The sequence below is a fragment of the Aythya ferina genome (genome assembly GCF_964211825.1).
Source record: "Aythya ferina genome assembly, chromosome: 4".
Lineage (NCBI taxonomy): Eukaryota > Metazoa > Chordata > Aves > Anseriformes > Anatidae > Aythya > Aythya ferina.
Genome location: NC_140300.1, coordinates 9526020 through 9539163, shown reverse-complemented (window position 1 = coordinate 9539163; position 13144 = coordinate 9526020). Strand labels below are relative to the sequence as shown.

The 13144-nt window shown below is 38.5% G+C and overlaps 1 protein-coding gene across 11 annotated transcripts in view; it reads right to left on the bottom strand.

Moving 5' to 3' along the window:
• Positions 1–13144, bottom strand: part of ADD1 (adducin 1) — a 61062-nt gene that overhangs the window by 23001 nt on the left and 24917 nt on the right. For all 11 annotated transcript variants that reach the window (XM_084518236.1, XM_084518238.1, XM_084518230.1 and 8 more), the window contains exons 2-8: positions 8369–8581; positions 6999–7161; positions 5777–5928; positions 2735–2815; positions 1767–1916; positions 511–654; positions 264–362 (exon numbers count right to left, since the gene is read on the bottom strand). In XM_084518236.1, coding sequence (XP_084374362.1) covers positions 264–362; positions 511–654; positions 1767–1916; positions 2735–2815; positions 5777–5928; positions 6999–7161; positions 8369–8563 — 984 coding nt within the window. In that variant the 5' untranslated portion in view covers positions 8564–8581. The remainder of the gene's footprint in view (positions 1–263; positions 363–510; positions 655–1766; positions 1917–2734; positions 2816–5776; positions 5929–6998; positions 7162–8368; positions 8582–13144) is intronic.

Genomic DNA, 13144 nt, shown 5'->3' with positions numbered 1-13144 from the left:
AAGCTAAATAAATCAACATACTTGTTTGTACCAAAGTTGCCTTAAGGCTTTCAAAGCACTTCTATTTTTAACAGGCAGCTTATATCAAATCAATGGTTCTAATTCAGTATTGGAATACTGCTGGTTAAGCCACCATTTTGGATGTCCTCATGTAATATAACGATTTCACAAATCACCACATTAGTTTAGATCAATAGTTTAACCAGTAAAGCACAGAACTGTTAATCTGTTCAAAGGTTATACAATCATACTAAAGTTCTTACTTGAATCTCACAGGCAAGCACTAGGTTATGAATATAGTAGAAAGCCTCCTCCACAGTCTCTCCAACGGATACTAAGCCATGGTTTCTGAGAATAAGGACCTAGAGAGGCATTGCAAAGAAGGTTAACAGCAATAATGCAAGTATTTTCAGTGAATTAAATATGGATCCATTTCATCTTGCTCCTGATTAAAGACCATAGCTCCCTTCCCTCCCACACTTGTCTTTAATTCTAGCTGTAACTACTGACCTTGCTTTTCGGTCCCAAGTTTTTCTGAATAACCACCTTTTCTTCATCATCCACTAAAATACCATGGTAGTCATGATAAGCTACGTCCCCTAGAGAAAGTGCTTCAGGTGAAATCGGCAACAGACCACACTTCATTGCAGAAACCTGAGGAATATTAACACAACTAACTTAATTTCTTGCAAGAGGGCAAAAAACCCAAAACTGCAAAAGGTACACATCTGGAATACTATAGATAGACAGACAGCTATATAGAGATAATACATTTCAACATATTGATATGCAAGTATAAGACCACTCTAGATGGCTCCCTAAAGCAAAAGCTTTTATTTACTTATTTTTATTTATTTATTTTACAACTTCCAGATTGGGTACAAAAGTCTCATTGATCTTGGGTCTGACTCAACACAGCTGCTTTTACATGACATGAACAATAAATGTGAAAATACTCAGTGTTAAAAAAAAATACAATCAATTGCATTTTTGCATCTGTCATTCCTTTCATTCCGGTCAGTGATTTTTGTTTTTCTCCTCAAAAACAAAGGGTCGAGTGACAAACTACAACACACACAGGGAACTCTGCAGCACTACTAAAATTAAGGAACACTGCTAGACTGTTATACCTGACAATTTTAGCAATCTCAGTCTCAAAATGGTTGCATCACTGCTGTTAATCAGTTAAAAATAAATGAAAACGACAACTTTAAAGTATCTGTGACACTTAGTGACCAAATGACTCAAAAAATTTCAAAGAGGCAGAATTGATTTCTAACCAGTTTCTCTCCTATGAGTAATATCTGGTTTAAAAAACATTTGAGTTTATCCATCTGTGCATCTACAACATTTTTAAGGGAATGTTATAACCTACCTGAAGTTGTGCTACCAGAGCTTTTTGTACTCAGATCACATGAAAAAACTGAAATATTCAAGAAAACTTTGATAAATTGTGCTTTACAAAAACAACATGAAGCAGGTTAAAGATCTTATGATGTAGTGTCAAAATACAGGGTCTTTTGTGGTAAAGGACACACAAACACAATATTTGTGCTTTCCAATTACAGAGCTCAATATATTTGTCTGACCATTTGTGTAACAAATGAATAAGGAAAATCTGACTGATTTAGCCACATATTTGAAGACAGGAGTAGAGGCTTCGTGCCCTTCAAAAAGGAAGCAAAACTATGATTAACGGGGACCCACCTATTTTCCAGTTTGGGTGTGTGTGGGGAAACTGATCACAAACAAAACAGCGTGCTTACCGCTGCCCCTGCTGGAGTGTGAATATGAACAATGCATTTAACATCAGGTCGAGCTGCATAAATCGCAGAGTGCAAAGTAAAACCAGCTTGGTTTACTCCCAGGTTAGTGCTCCCACGATCAACTACATCTCCCTGTATATTGATTTTAACCTGGAAGTGAAAGAAAATAGTTTAATAAATCAAAATCATCAAAAATCTGACTTAATTCATCATCTACCACTGATATTCTAAAAGTGTTATTTTAACAGGTGTCAAAACGTGCATGGGAGGGCTGTAGGCAGGTGACTAGGTCCCTGGCTTGAGGTTGAAGTTTGAAATGTTACTACTCTGCACCTGCTTCACCTTACTGCTACCCTTTTTTTTTTTTTTTTTTTTTTTGCCAGAGCAAAAGAATAGTTTGAAAGCTTCCATTTTGATTCAAACCAAGAAGTCAACCACATTAACTCAAGTTGCCTTTAGCAGCAAGTAAAGAAGAAAAAGGCTCACAAAATGCTTCCCATAAGCAGGCAGTTACTGGAGTAGTGTCTTCAGCTGCTACCACTGTCTCAAAAAGACACTTCATCTACACTCTTGACTACTTACATCATTAAATGACAACTGAATTAGGCATCTGACACAGTATCTTCAAATTGTAACAAGCATTTATGTCTGAAACATATGTTGCTTCCTTCAACAAACTTTACCCAGCAGGCAATAGCTTTCAAGGGTACAATGTGGTTAGCTACCCCAGTGAGTTGGCTCCTGTTTACAGCTAGATCAACTGCAGGACACCTGGTGGTGAACATGGGGAAAGAAATTTCTCTTAGATGCCTCAGCTGTACCAAAATCAATCATGTTCAATAAAGCTATTTCACACAGGTAACAAACAAAGTAAGGTACTTGCTGGGACTGAACTTAAACAGCTACAAATACAAATAGCTGAATCTGTTCTGTGTATTTTACAGTTGTGAAAAATAGTAATTGCTTACCAGACTGGAGGCAGTCACTTCACTGTAAAGGAGTCCAAAAGGTACAATGAGGAAGTGTTCCTGCTCAGAATTTACTCTGGCCTAAGGATAAAAGATGAGTAAAAGCTAAGTTACTACAAATAGTTTATTAAAGCATGTGATAAGGCCCAAAAACATGAAAATTCCTTCCAGTTCTTGAATATGGAATGGGTAAGTGTGCCCATAGCATAAGCAATTCAACTTTCACGTATGTCACAACAGATAATCAACATACAGCACACTTAATTAACCCATGTTGAATAGAACCAGATGCCAGAGTATATGCCAGAGTCCTTCAGATTGGTGGAAGATTGGTAAATGCTTACATCCTGTGGAAAGGACAACTAGATTGTTCCTGATAAAAGGAATTATGCTGTATGATAAATGCAAAAAAGTTGGTGTTTTTTTTCTAAGAGGAGTAAGTTTCTACTCCAACTGTATTTATATTCTAGTAAAATAGAAGGTATGAAATAGAAGTGAGAAAATTTAAGAATTTGGCCCACAGATCTCAAACACCTTGATTCTGAGTAGGATTTCATCACTGACCTTGGTGCCACGTGAGATATCTGTGAGTTTGTAATACAAAAATAATTCTGACTTCAAAATATTCACAGCTTGGAATGCATCAGTTTCACGACAGTACAATAAGAACTACTGGACAATTTTAGGAACCTCCCAACTTAAAAAAAAATTTCACAATGATTGAAGTCGGAAGGAACTTCTGGAGGTCATTTGGTCCAACCCCCAAGTTTTCCCTTCCCCAACATGCACCTACTTTACGCTCACTCAGGTCTTCTACTACTTGCAACACTAGCTACATATAGTTCCACCAGAGAAAAAAGATTTTTTAAATAAATTGTTGATCATTAATCTAGAAGCTTCAAGCACAAATTTGTTTTCATTTTGACAAGCTGGTAACGTGCTGGTTCTGTTTAAGGCTGCATGCTATGGCAGGTTCAGGTTAACCTGTACTTTTATGAATCACCAAAACAGTTCTCCATTACAGAACTGTAAGTGATCTAAAAAAAATCTTTTACTTAATTACACACAGCAAAAAAACAGGTTTTACTCAAATGCTCTGAAAGCTAACAAGAAAGCCTGAATGTAAGACCAACAGGCAGCATATCACCAACCACCTAACTTTCAGATTAGATCCAGGAACTGCTTGTGCCCTCACAGCTAACCAAGACTCAGTGAATGAAGTACATTCTGCTAACCCATAATCTCAAATTCTGCCTAACCCTGGAGGCATCCAAGCTTACAATACATTGCTTCATTTGACATGAAAGCTCTTGGCGCTCTGTAATTCTGCTTCTGTGTCAGGACTGCACCAGTCTGAACAATTCCACACACAGCCACTGCCAGTGATTGATAAGGATCCAGAGAAGCAAAGATACTCCACCCAGCTCCCTGATATGCCCAGATTGGTGTGTGCTCTCATATCCTCACAGTTCTTTCCCCCTGTAACACACAGGGTCACAACCCTCACAGAAGGCTGTTGTATCTCAGATAATAAAAAAAGATACACACTGATGGCTTTCAACTTAAATGCAATCGCCTAGTAATTAGAGCGTCCATTCAAAGAAAAATAAAAGAAAAAAGAAGACCTGGAGTCAAAATCCAGCTCTGCACGAAGCAATAATATCTGCCACACTCTAAGGAGTGCCTTACTTCCACAATACCATTAAATGTACGTGTATACAGAACAAAGGTGAGACTATTTTGTAAATACAACAACCTTGTTCCACATCAACTTCTGAAGGTAAATTACAGCTCTTAGTCACCTTTCAGGATGCTATTCATTGGAGGAGTCTGTAAAGGAAAAGTTGAACTATGACTTGTGATTGCTGGTGACAGAACACCTCCAAAAACTTTCCAACACCACTTTGCCCTTCAAAAGCTATCTAAAATACTTTCAACGTCTCATACTCCTAGTGTTCTGTCTTCCATCTCAGCTGGTAACAGATCATCTAACTAGCCTGTGCTGCCCCCCTGCCCAGGCCTCTAGGCACATGGCTCTGAACCCATCCTCCCAGGTGCAAATGTGACACTAGAAAGCCATCTCCAAGCCTGCTTGCTTGGAAGTCTTTTTACCGCATTAGTGTGTCTGACAAAATCAATTCTCCTGTCACGTATGAAAAATCAGGGGGTGGCACAGAGTTGTTTACAAGAATCACTATGTTGGATACATTCCCCTACTGAAGTAACCAAATGGTCTAAACAACATTGCCCTCATCTCGTGCCTACCCATATCATTTACAATCTTCATCAGTTCACGGGTAATATACCTTGAAATCTCAGAAAGCAGTAATAATGAAATTACCATTTTTCATTCAGATTGCACCAAAAAAAAGAAAATGCATCAAGGACAACCTCTGCTATGTAAAATACATAATTCAGCTCTGTTAGGGAAACAATCGACTGGGTTGCACACCACAGCTGTGACTTCACTCATGAGACTCATGTTGATCATTCTTCTGGCACATAAAACCTCCTTGATTTGACCTCCTTGTCATTCTTATTATGGATGCCAGCGATTACTCAGTCACAAAGAAAATTGTTGGCACACAGCATGAAGCTAAACAGTCCGCTCATGTTCAGAAATACTAATGGTTTCTTTTTCAAAAAGGTCAGTAGAGAATTTTCGGTAAAATTGAACTGTATGACTAGTGAAAAGATATTTTAGTACTTAGTAAGAAGATGAAGACATTACCTTGCAGAATAATACATATCATTATTCAAAACATTTAAGATACTACGAGATTAAGTCTTTCAGAAGCCTTAGGTTTCATCGTAAGAACTTCCATGCACACTCTTAAGGCTATTCAGGCTATGGTAGCCGATATCCAAGCTGTTTTAGTTCTTGTTCTTGAGATGCCAAGACTAAATCTCTTCACTATTATACTGCTTTCAGTACCACTTTGCTCCTCTTCCACACAAAGAGACAATGACAGATGAGGGAGGGAAGCAACTCACTTGCACATTAAAACAATTGGTTCAGTTATCTGTTGATTCAATACTCACTGTTATGTGATTGTAAATGAGCTGAGACCAGCCAAAGAGATCTGCTAATCTGTAGAAAGCTGCCAATTTACATCGTAATAACTTCTCCCCTTTTTCATAAGCAATGGAATCAGAGCCCCTCAGATCATTCACTGGCGTCACCATGCCAAGACCTGAAAAGGAGATGGGAAGAAAGCACAAGGCAGTTGTGTACAACAGCAGTTGAAACCTATCACTGTCATAGTGGACTTTTCTTACTAGATCGTATCAACATGTTAGTCTAAGAAATGTACAGCAAACTTTAATTACTATAACATCATAATGCACATGACATGAAACTATAGTCTCTGAAACAATCTTGGATAGAGTCAGCACATTTCCTTCCCTAATATTCATTAGTGCTAAGGTAACAATGAGTTCTCAGCAGTTTTTCCCCCCTCTCAAAACTCATGATTGTCTATAAAATGCAACTTTCCACTAATAACAGAAAAGTGTAACCCCAAATACTCCACTTTGAGATATGATTTTGTATTCCTGAAAGGGAGAACTGTTCATATAACAAGATGCACAACAATTCATTTAATTAAGAAACAATAAGTACAGGCTAAACAGAGGAGGAAGATTATGGTAAAGCATTACAAATTCTGTAGATCTTGTTACAGTCCACTGAAAAATGTGATTTAGAGTAGCTGTGACAGAGTAGAATCTGCCATGCTACAGTCTGAACTACAGATTACCTCTGGAGCACAGGCAGGGATTTATATTATCCTAAGACAAAACCTGTGCACACAAGCATTTTCACACCTAGTTTTTTTATTACGCTTGCCGATGTTTCTTGTCTATAGCTTCACTTTGCAAAGGAAAGCTGCAAACAATATTTCAGTGACAAAAAATAATTAGTTTTTAAAGACCTTCGCTGTTGCTATTAATGAGTTTAATTTTCCTGTACAACGTTTACCAAATGGATTGTAAAATGTTTAAGTTTTCAACTAGTGCTCACTATCAGGCTTACCTTTCAATTAAGGTATTTTACTTGATGTGGCTTTTGATATGAATTATATACATGAATCCCACTGCATATCAATGTCATTTAGTAACTAATCAATTCATTTTCTGTCTGCAATGCTCCCTTGAGCGGACAGGATATTATTTAAACTTCACAGCACATTTCATTGCATTCACACTGTCTTCATTTTAAGCCTTTCAAACAAGAGAACTCTATTATATGTTTAGGTGCACTCACTCATGTTTAACGCAGCCATTCCGCCTTGTGGTGCTGCTGGGTAGACATTTGGCACATTCGTTGTCATAAAATCTGCAATCTGCTGTAAAGCCAATAAACCCGTTGGATTCTTCCCCTTCTTAAATTGTTCCTGGATCATGGATTCCAATTCTTCACAAAAAGCCTGGCAACAGGACATGTCATATTGTAAAGCAAGCATGAATGAACTTCAACCTTTCATACAGAGCTTCTTTTTAACACTTCAGTGGAAGCATGCTATCTCTTTTCTCCAAAGCAGTTCAGTGCAGTACTACTGGGTACACGCTGTTACTTGCAACTGCTGCTGTCTGGAGCCCCAGTGACAGGAGTAACTCTTTCTGTAAATGGAAATGTCAGTATTCTCTCTCATTGAACCTATTAATATGGATTTCTGGAAGACGGAGAAAGATGTACCATTGACTTAAAAGAACACAAAACCTGAATGGAAAAGTAGCTGAACCAGGAAAGAGAAGAAAAAAATATTAGCATGACTCTGAGGGAACTAAGAGCCAAGGAGGTATCCAGAAACACACAGGAATAGCCACTAGATTTTAAAACTATGCTTAAACTAGGGGTCTGTTTACTTCTTTTCTAACTTCTTGTTTTTGTTTACCTTTGGCAGAAGGAAAACAACATTTTTACCATGGCTAGTACACAACACTGCTTTTGACAAAAATACTGGAGTTTTTATTAAAAGTATGCCAATAGTTACATGAATCTAAATAAAAGGGGTTGGTTTCACATGAAAACCAGTAAATATAGCACTACATCCCTACTCTTAGCAAAGACATGTCACAAAGCACTTTGTATCTAAAGTTACCCATCGGTTACCACAAAAGGAACAAATTTAATGAGAACAGTTTTGTTTTGTGCACTCTCCAGGAGGAAAACATCTTTAATAGTAAAATTTAATCATTCACTGATTATTGCGCACCTTTTCTGGAAGGGAAGCGTAATATTTCATATATCAAAATAACAAAAAAAACTGAACGTAGGGCAGACCTGCCCTGTACAAGTTACTCCTGGAAGAGTTACTTAATTTAAATGCTTACATAAATGTTAAAATACAAAAAATGAGAAAGTGTCTTACTAGGACTAGATGGATGGTATGAAAAAGTGTTGACTGATTGATTATACACAAAATTTTGAAAGCAAGTCTGTGAAGCTGCTTCACGTGTAGACATTCAACCAGATAACGTGAGAAAATCAGGCTACAGATACTTTTTTCTGATTAGCCTTTCCTCTAAAGTAACTCAGGTCTAAGACAACAAACTTCTCCAGTTTTAGAGATATTAAAACAACAGATATAATAAATTTATCGCTTTAAAAAGATGTGCGTTTTCTTTTCTTACTGGGCTTTGAAGAATCATGGAGACTCTCTTCTTCTGTTCCATCATGTTAAAGTCCTGGCGAAGGTCGGGTGCCATATTTCTCTCTCTCAAGTAATCTGGATTATTTTCATCAACTCGATCAAAATACCTCTCTTTATGAGGGGCTGTTGTCGGAGGTGGTGAAGTCACCACCGCTGCACCAGAATCACCATTCATAGTACAATTTTATGGAACCTATGAAGGGGGGATCAAAGAAGAAAAGTAAATGAAACAAATAAATTATAAAGAACTTTTATTAGGAACTTCATATGTGTTCTTGTTTTTGGGTAAAAGTTCAAATCCACCTAAAATTAGCACAGCCTCCCAAACATGAAAGCCAAGTCTGTGTGGTTGGATATCTGTATTTTAAAGAAAAAGATTTTAAGATAAACAACTAGAAAAGTAGGCTAACATATATGCAAAGCCAAATATAGTACACATATACATGCTACACGAGACCACTACTAGATCTCCCATTTAAACGGCTCCCAGTTCTTTAAGCTATCTCCAAAGCTTGAGTTTTCTCAAGCATGCAAGTCTTTCAAATCTTGTCACAGTCTGAGATAACACATGATGTCTAAACTCACTATCACTTTTTAGTATATAAAGTCATATGGATATTGTATAAACTGGAATTTAAATTGTTACCAAAAATAGGGTATTACAGACGCTCATTAATATGAAGAATCAACAGCACCAAAACATGCTCAAATTGCAAACACATTTCTGGAGAGAAGCTCAGAAATACTCTACAACCTGAAGCGTGCTTTTCACAAGCGTATTCATTTTGGGTTCCTTCCACAACGTGCCCTACGCTACATTAGCATGTGGTTTTTGAATCTGGAAACCACACACACAAACACAACCTCCACCCACTGGCCAAGGCTCATTTCAGTTTCACATGCTGTAATAAACAGTTGCACATATCTACTAGAAAGCCCAAAAACTCAGCTGGTATTGCTCAGAGCCTCCTTTCACTCACAAGGATCCCTTTGTGTAACATTAGCCCACTTTTCTTGGCAACACATTATAATATTCCTTCAAAAAAATCCTTTTTGGCAGATTTTGTGAGGCCTTCTGCCGACAAGCCTAACAGCAGTTTATTAAAGGTGCCTTGCAACACCTCGAGACTTGGCTCTCTGATTCCTGATCATCTGACATATCAAATCTTTTTTTTTTTTTTTTTTCCAAAAAAGACTTTCTTTGCATAGCACACACGATTAAACAAAACGTGACCAACGCAAACTGTGCTTCACTGAACTGTAACAAGGATATTTACCGAGGAATGGCTTGCCAGTTCAGCCAACTGCGATTCTGTATGTACGTTACACACAAAATATGCAGAGTTGAAATCCCTCGCCACCATGACATTTAGTTATTTTACCAAGAAAACGAGCCAAGAGAAGCTAGTACATCTTCTGGAGGTAAAGGAAGAAATAAATCGAATGAAGCATCAGCATCTAGCTCCCTGTCCCAGTACGACACAACAGACTCAGTTCAATAACAGTGATTTAGACCAGGGGTGGAGACAGGCAGGAAAACCCCAATTTAACAGCCAGTTTCGTTATGTACCTTCAGTTTTGCAAGGTTTAGTAGTGTTAAAATCTGCTAATGTCGCCAACTTACTGCAACTCCTTCCACTATGCAATGGGAGAGATTGCACTTATCTTCATTAAGCAATGAAGAATCCTCTACAGGTTGTAAGGAGTAAGTATTGATGCATGTCTCTATTTTACTGTTTTGAAGTTTTCCTTACCTACCTGTCTTGAACTGTACTTGCTTGCAAATTAGGAATCTATTTGCATATTTATTAGCTAAAACCACTTCAGACATGGATGCACATAGAAGAGGCAAGTTTACATGTTACTTTGAAACACAAAATATCTTAAAACTGCTGCAGTGAGGAAAGTGATCTGCTTCAAGGCTTCACTAGTAGATCAGTAGATCTCGTCCTCTTTAATTCTTACACTAGAAAAAAAGCCTGCCTGCTGTTTCAAAACCCACCTAGTTTCTTATTTTGGAATGAGCAAATCACTGAATTGTGCCAGTTGAATACAGTGGGTAACAGAAAAGCATTTTTCCTGAACATGCAGAATACCATTATAAAAATCTGACTCAGGTGTCAGATGCTCAGGGCTTTAGTGGTTTCCACTAGCGGAGCTGCTAAACGCAGGCACCCCGTACTGTTTAAAGTCCAAACTTTAAAACACTCAGATTTTCTTTTTTTTTTTTTTTTTAAGCAGCCATGAACACATCTCTATTATTGTCACACTTCTTTTAATTATTGGCTTTTCTCCTGCCAGAAGGAAATAGAGGGCATAGCCAGAAGAAATAACGCTTTCATCCACACAAAAGCCTTTTGAGGGCTTGGATGCAGGAAGTTTTAGACGAGCAAAGTTGTAAGCAAGCAGCCACCCCTTCTTTGCCAGCTCCAGGTCCCCAGCACCCACCCGCCACATCCTGCTCCCCTGCACAACCTCCCGTCTGTGCCAGCTGTCCTTTTGTACCCAGAACAGCTTCCCAACAGCTACCACCACTTCCTACAACCCCCTAAGTTCTATTATCAATTCTAATCTTCTATATGTTTTTTGTTTGTTTGTTTGTTGTTGTTGCAAAACCACAGCCCACACCTCACCACCCCTGCTCACCACAGAATAAGAGAGGTCAGAAGTGGTGCCCGGGTAAGGCTGCTGCTCTTTACTCTCACACCAAAGAGGAACAAACCTTGCACAGGTGATACCGAAACAGGACCCCAGCATCTCGCTAAAGCTGTGTTACTCCTTCACCTTGTCTAAAAAGGCATTTGAGGTGGTCCTGGAAAGCTCTTACTGCTTCAGCACGAGCTAGTGGCAATAATTTAACGGGAAATACACTGTTTAATGTTAAGTGGTCCCTTCATGACTGAGGTTAAATCTCCATCCCATGGCTGAACTCTATAGATACTTACAATTAATGGCATCCCACCCCTCCGTGTGGTCTTGCAGTCAACTGTTTTAACACAACTTTAAGAGTAATTGTCCATTTCCAGGTCTGTCAACTGCTGATAAAGGCTTTTGCATTAGAAACGGACAGGTTGGACGTTTTACACAAGTTATCAAAATTTATTTACTAGTTTCCTCTGAGCCTCTTTGAGAGTAAGGCAAGATGGACTCTCCCATAAGAACTTTGTAAGACACAGACCGTAAATAAAACGAATCTCAACAGTTGAGCTGAGCACACGCTGGGAAGGAAGATAAACTGTAATGCCAATGGACCTCTTGCCACAATAACCGTGTTTAATGTGAGCGCCTTCTCTAACGTAAGGGTGTCAGTGAGACCACACCCTTAACTGACAAGCCAGGGCTGCAAGATGTCAGCGTGCACAAAGCCCTCCTTCGGGGAGCAGCGACTTGCAAACAGAGGCCGCCAGAGGAAGCAGCACCCATAGCTGGGGTAAGAAATCCATGAAATTCACATCACAGCTTAATGTAACTGAGGAGTTAGACCCATTCTTCTAATAGGCATGTACACAAACACTACAGAATTCAAACAAACACTGCATCAAACGAGAAGCACCGAGCCAACTCACAGCACACGGAATTTATCAGCAGTGTGTGCACGTGCACATGTGTATTATACACAGGCTGGTTGTGAAATCATTTTTGTTTGGAAACCAGCTTTATAAAATGTACAGTGAACTTGCAGATAATGAGCAGTGTTTATGACAAAAGCCTGAAATTAATACTTAGGATTACTTTTATATTCCCTAATTATCTTATAACCCAAGAGAGTTCTGTTACAATGCACCTTAGAGGAAGCAGCGTTAGGGAGTTTAATTTAAACAAGAGAAGAAAGTTTTAGAAGAATAGTACAAAATGGATCCTGTTTACAACCAGAAAGAAGAAAAACAACTCAACCTTTTAAACAGCTTACATTCCCTACTACTCAACAGAGAATTAAATGATGCACATTTAGTTAACTAATGAAATCGGCAAGACACTGAGTAGCAGCCAGTCAGAATCTACTATAACTTAAGGGCACATAAAAAAAAATCTTAAATTTAAAAAAATACCTAAAACAATTTTCAAAGCCATAGTAGATTTGGGATGAGATCTCACTGTCGTTCAGAAACACATTTAAAACTTTAAACCAAACACTAAATTCATTGCAATTCCTGGAAGGTGGGAAAGGAGCAGCTAACCATATTTCTTGGAGGAAACGATGCTGCAGTCGCTGAAAGGTTGGTGGGTTTTTGTTTTTTTGTTGTTGCTGTGGGAGGGTTGTGGAGGTATTTTTTGCCTTTTTTTTTTTTTTTTTTTTTTTTTTTTTTGCCATTTCCTAAGCTCCCCCAATCACAAATTGCAATTGGTTATTTTTTCCTCCTCCACACCCAGAGGAAAAGAATTTTTGCTTTAGGCTGCAGTTGGCTGGGACTCGACCTAATCTAAGGGCTCGCTGCCACCGAGGGACAGGCCACACCTCTCCACACCAACGCGGCTTCAAGTCTGCTGAGGCTGATTCAGAATAAAAATATACTCTGAGGAGCAAGCAGGAGGTTGTATCAAGATGACAGGGGAACCCAAAAGACTTCCAAGAAATTTTTGAAAATACTGCCAGCTTTAAGACAGCACATGCAAGAAGTAAAAGAGAACCCCCCCACCAAAAGAAAAAAAAAAGAAAGAAAGAACGAACGAACTGTTGGCTGTGGATTTTGTTGTTGTTTTTGAAGTCTAGGAGAGTTATCTGCTCAAAACCTTGCAAAATCAAGTCATTTCAGAG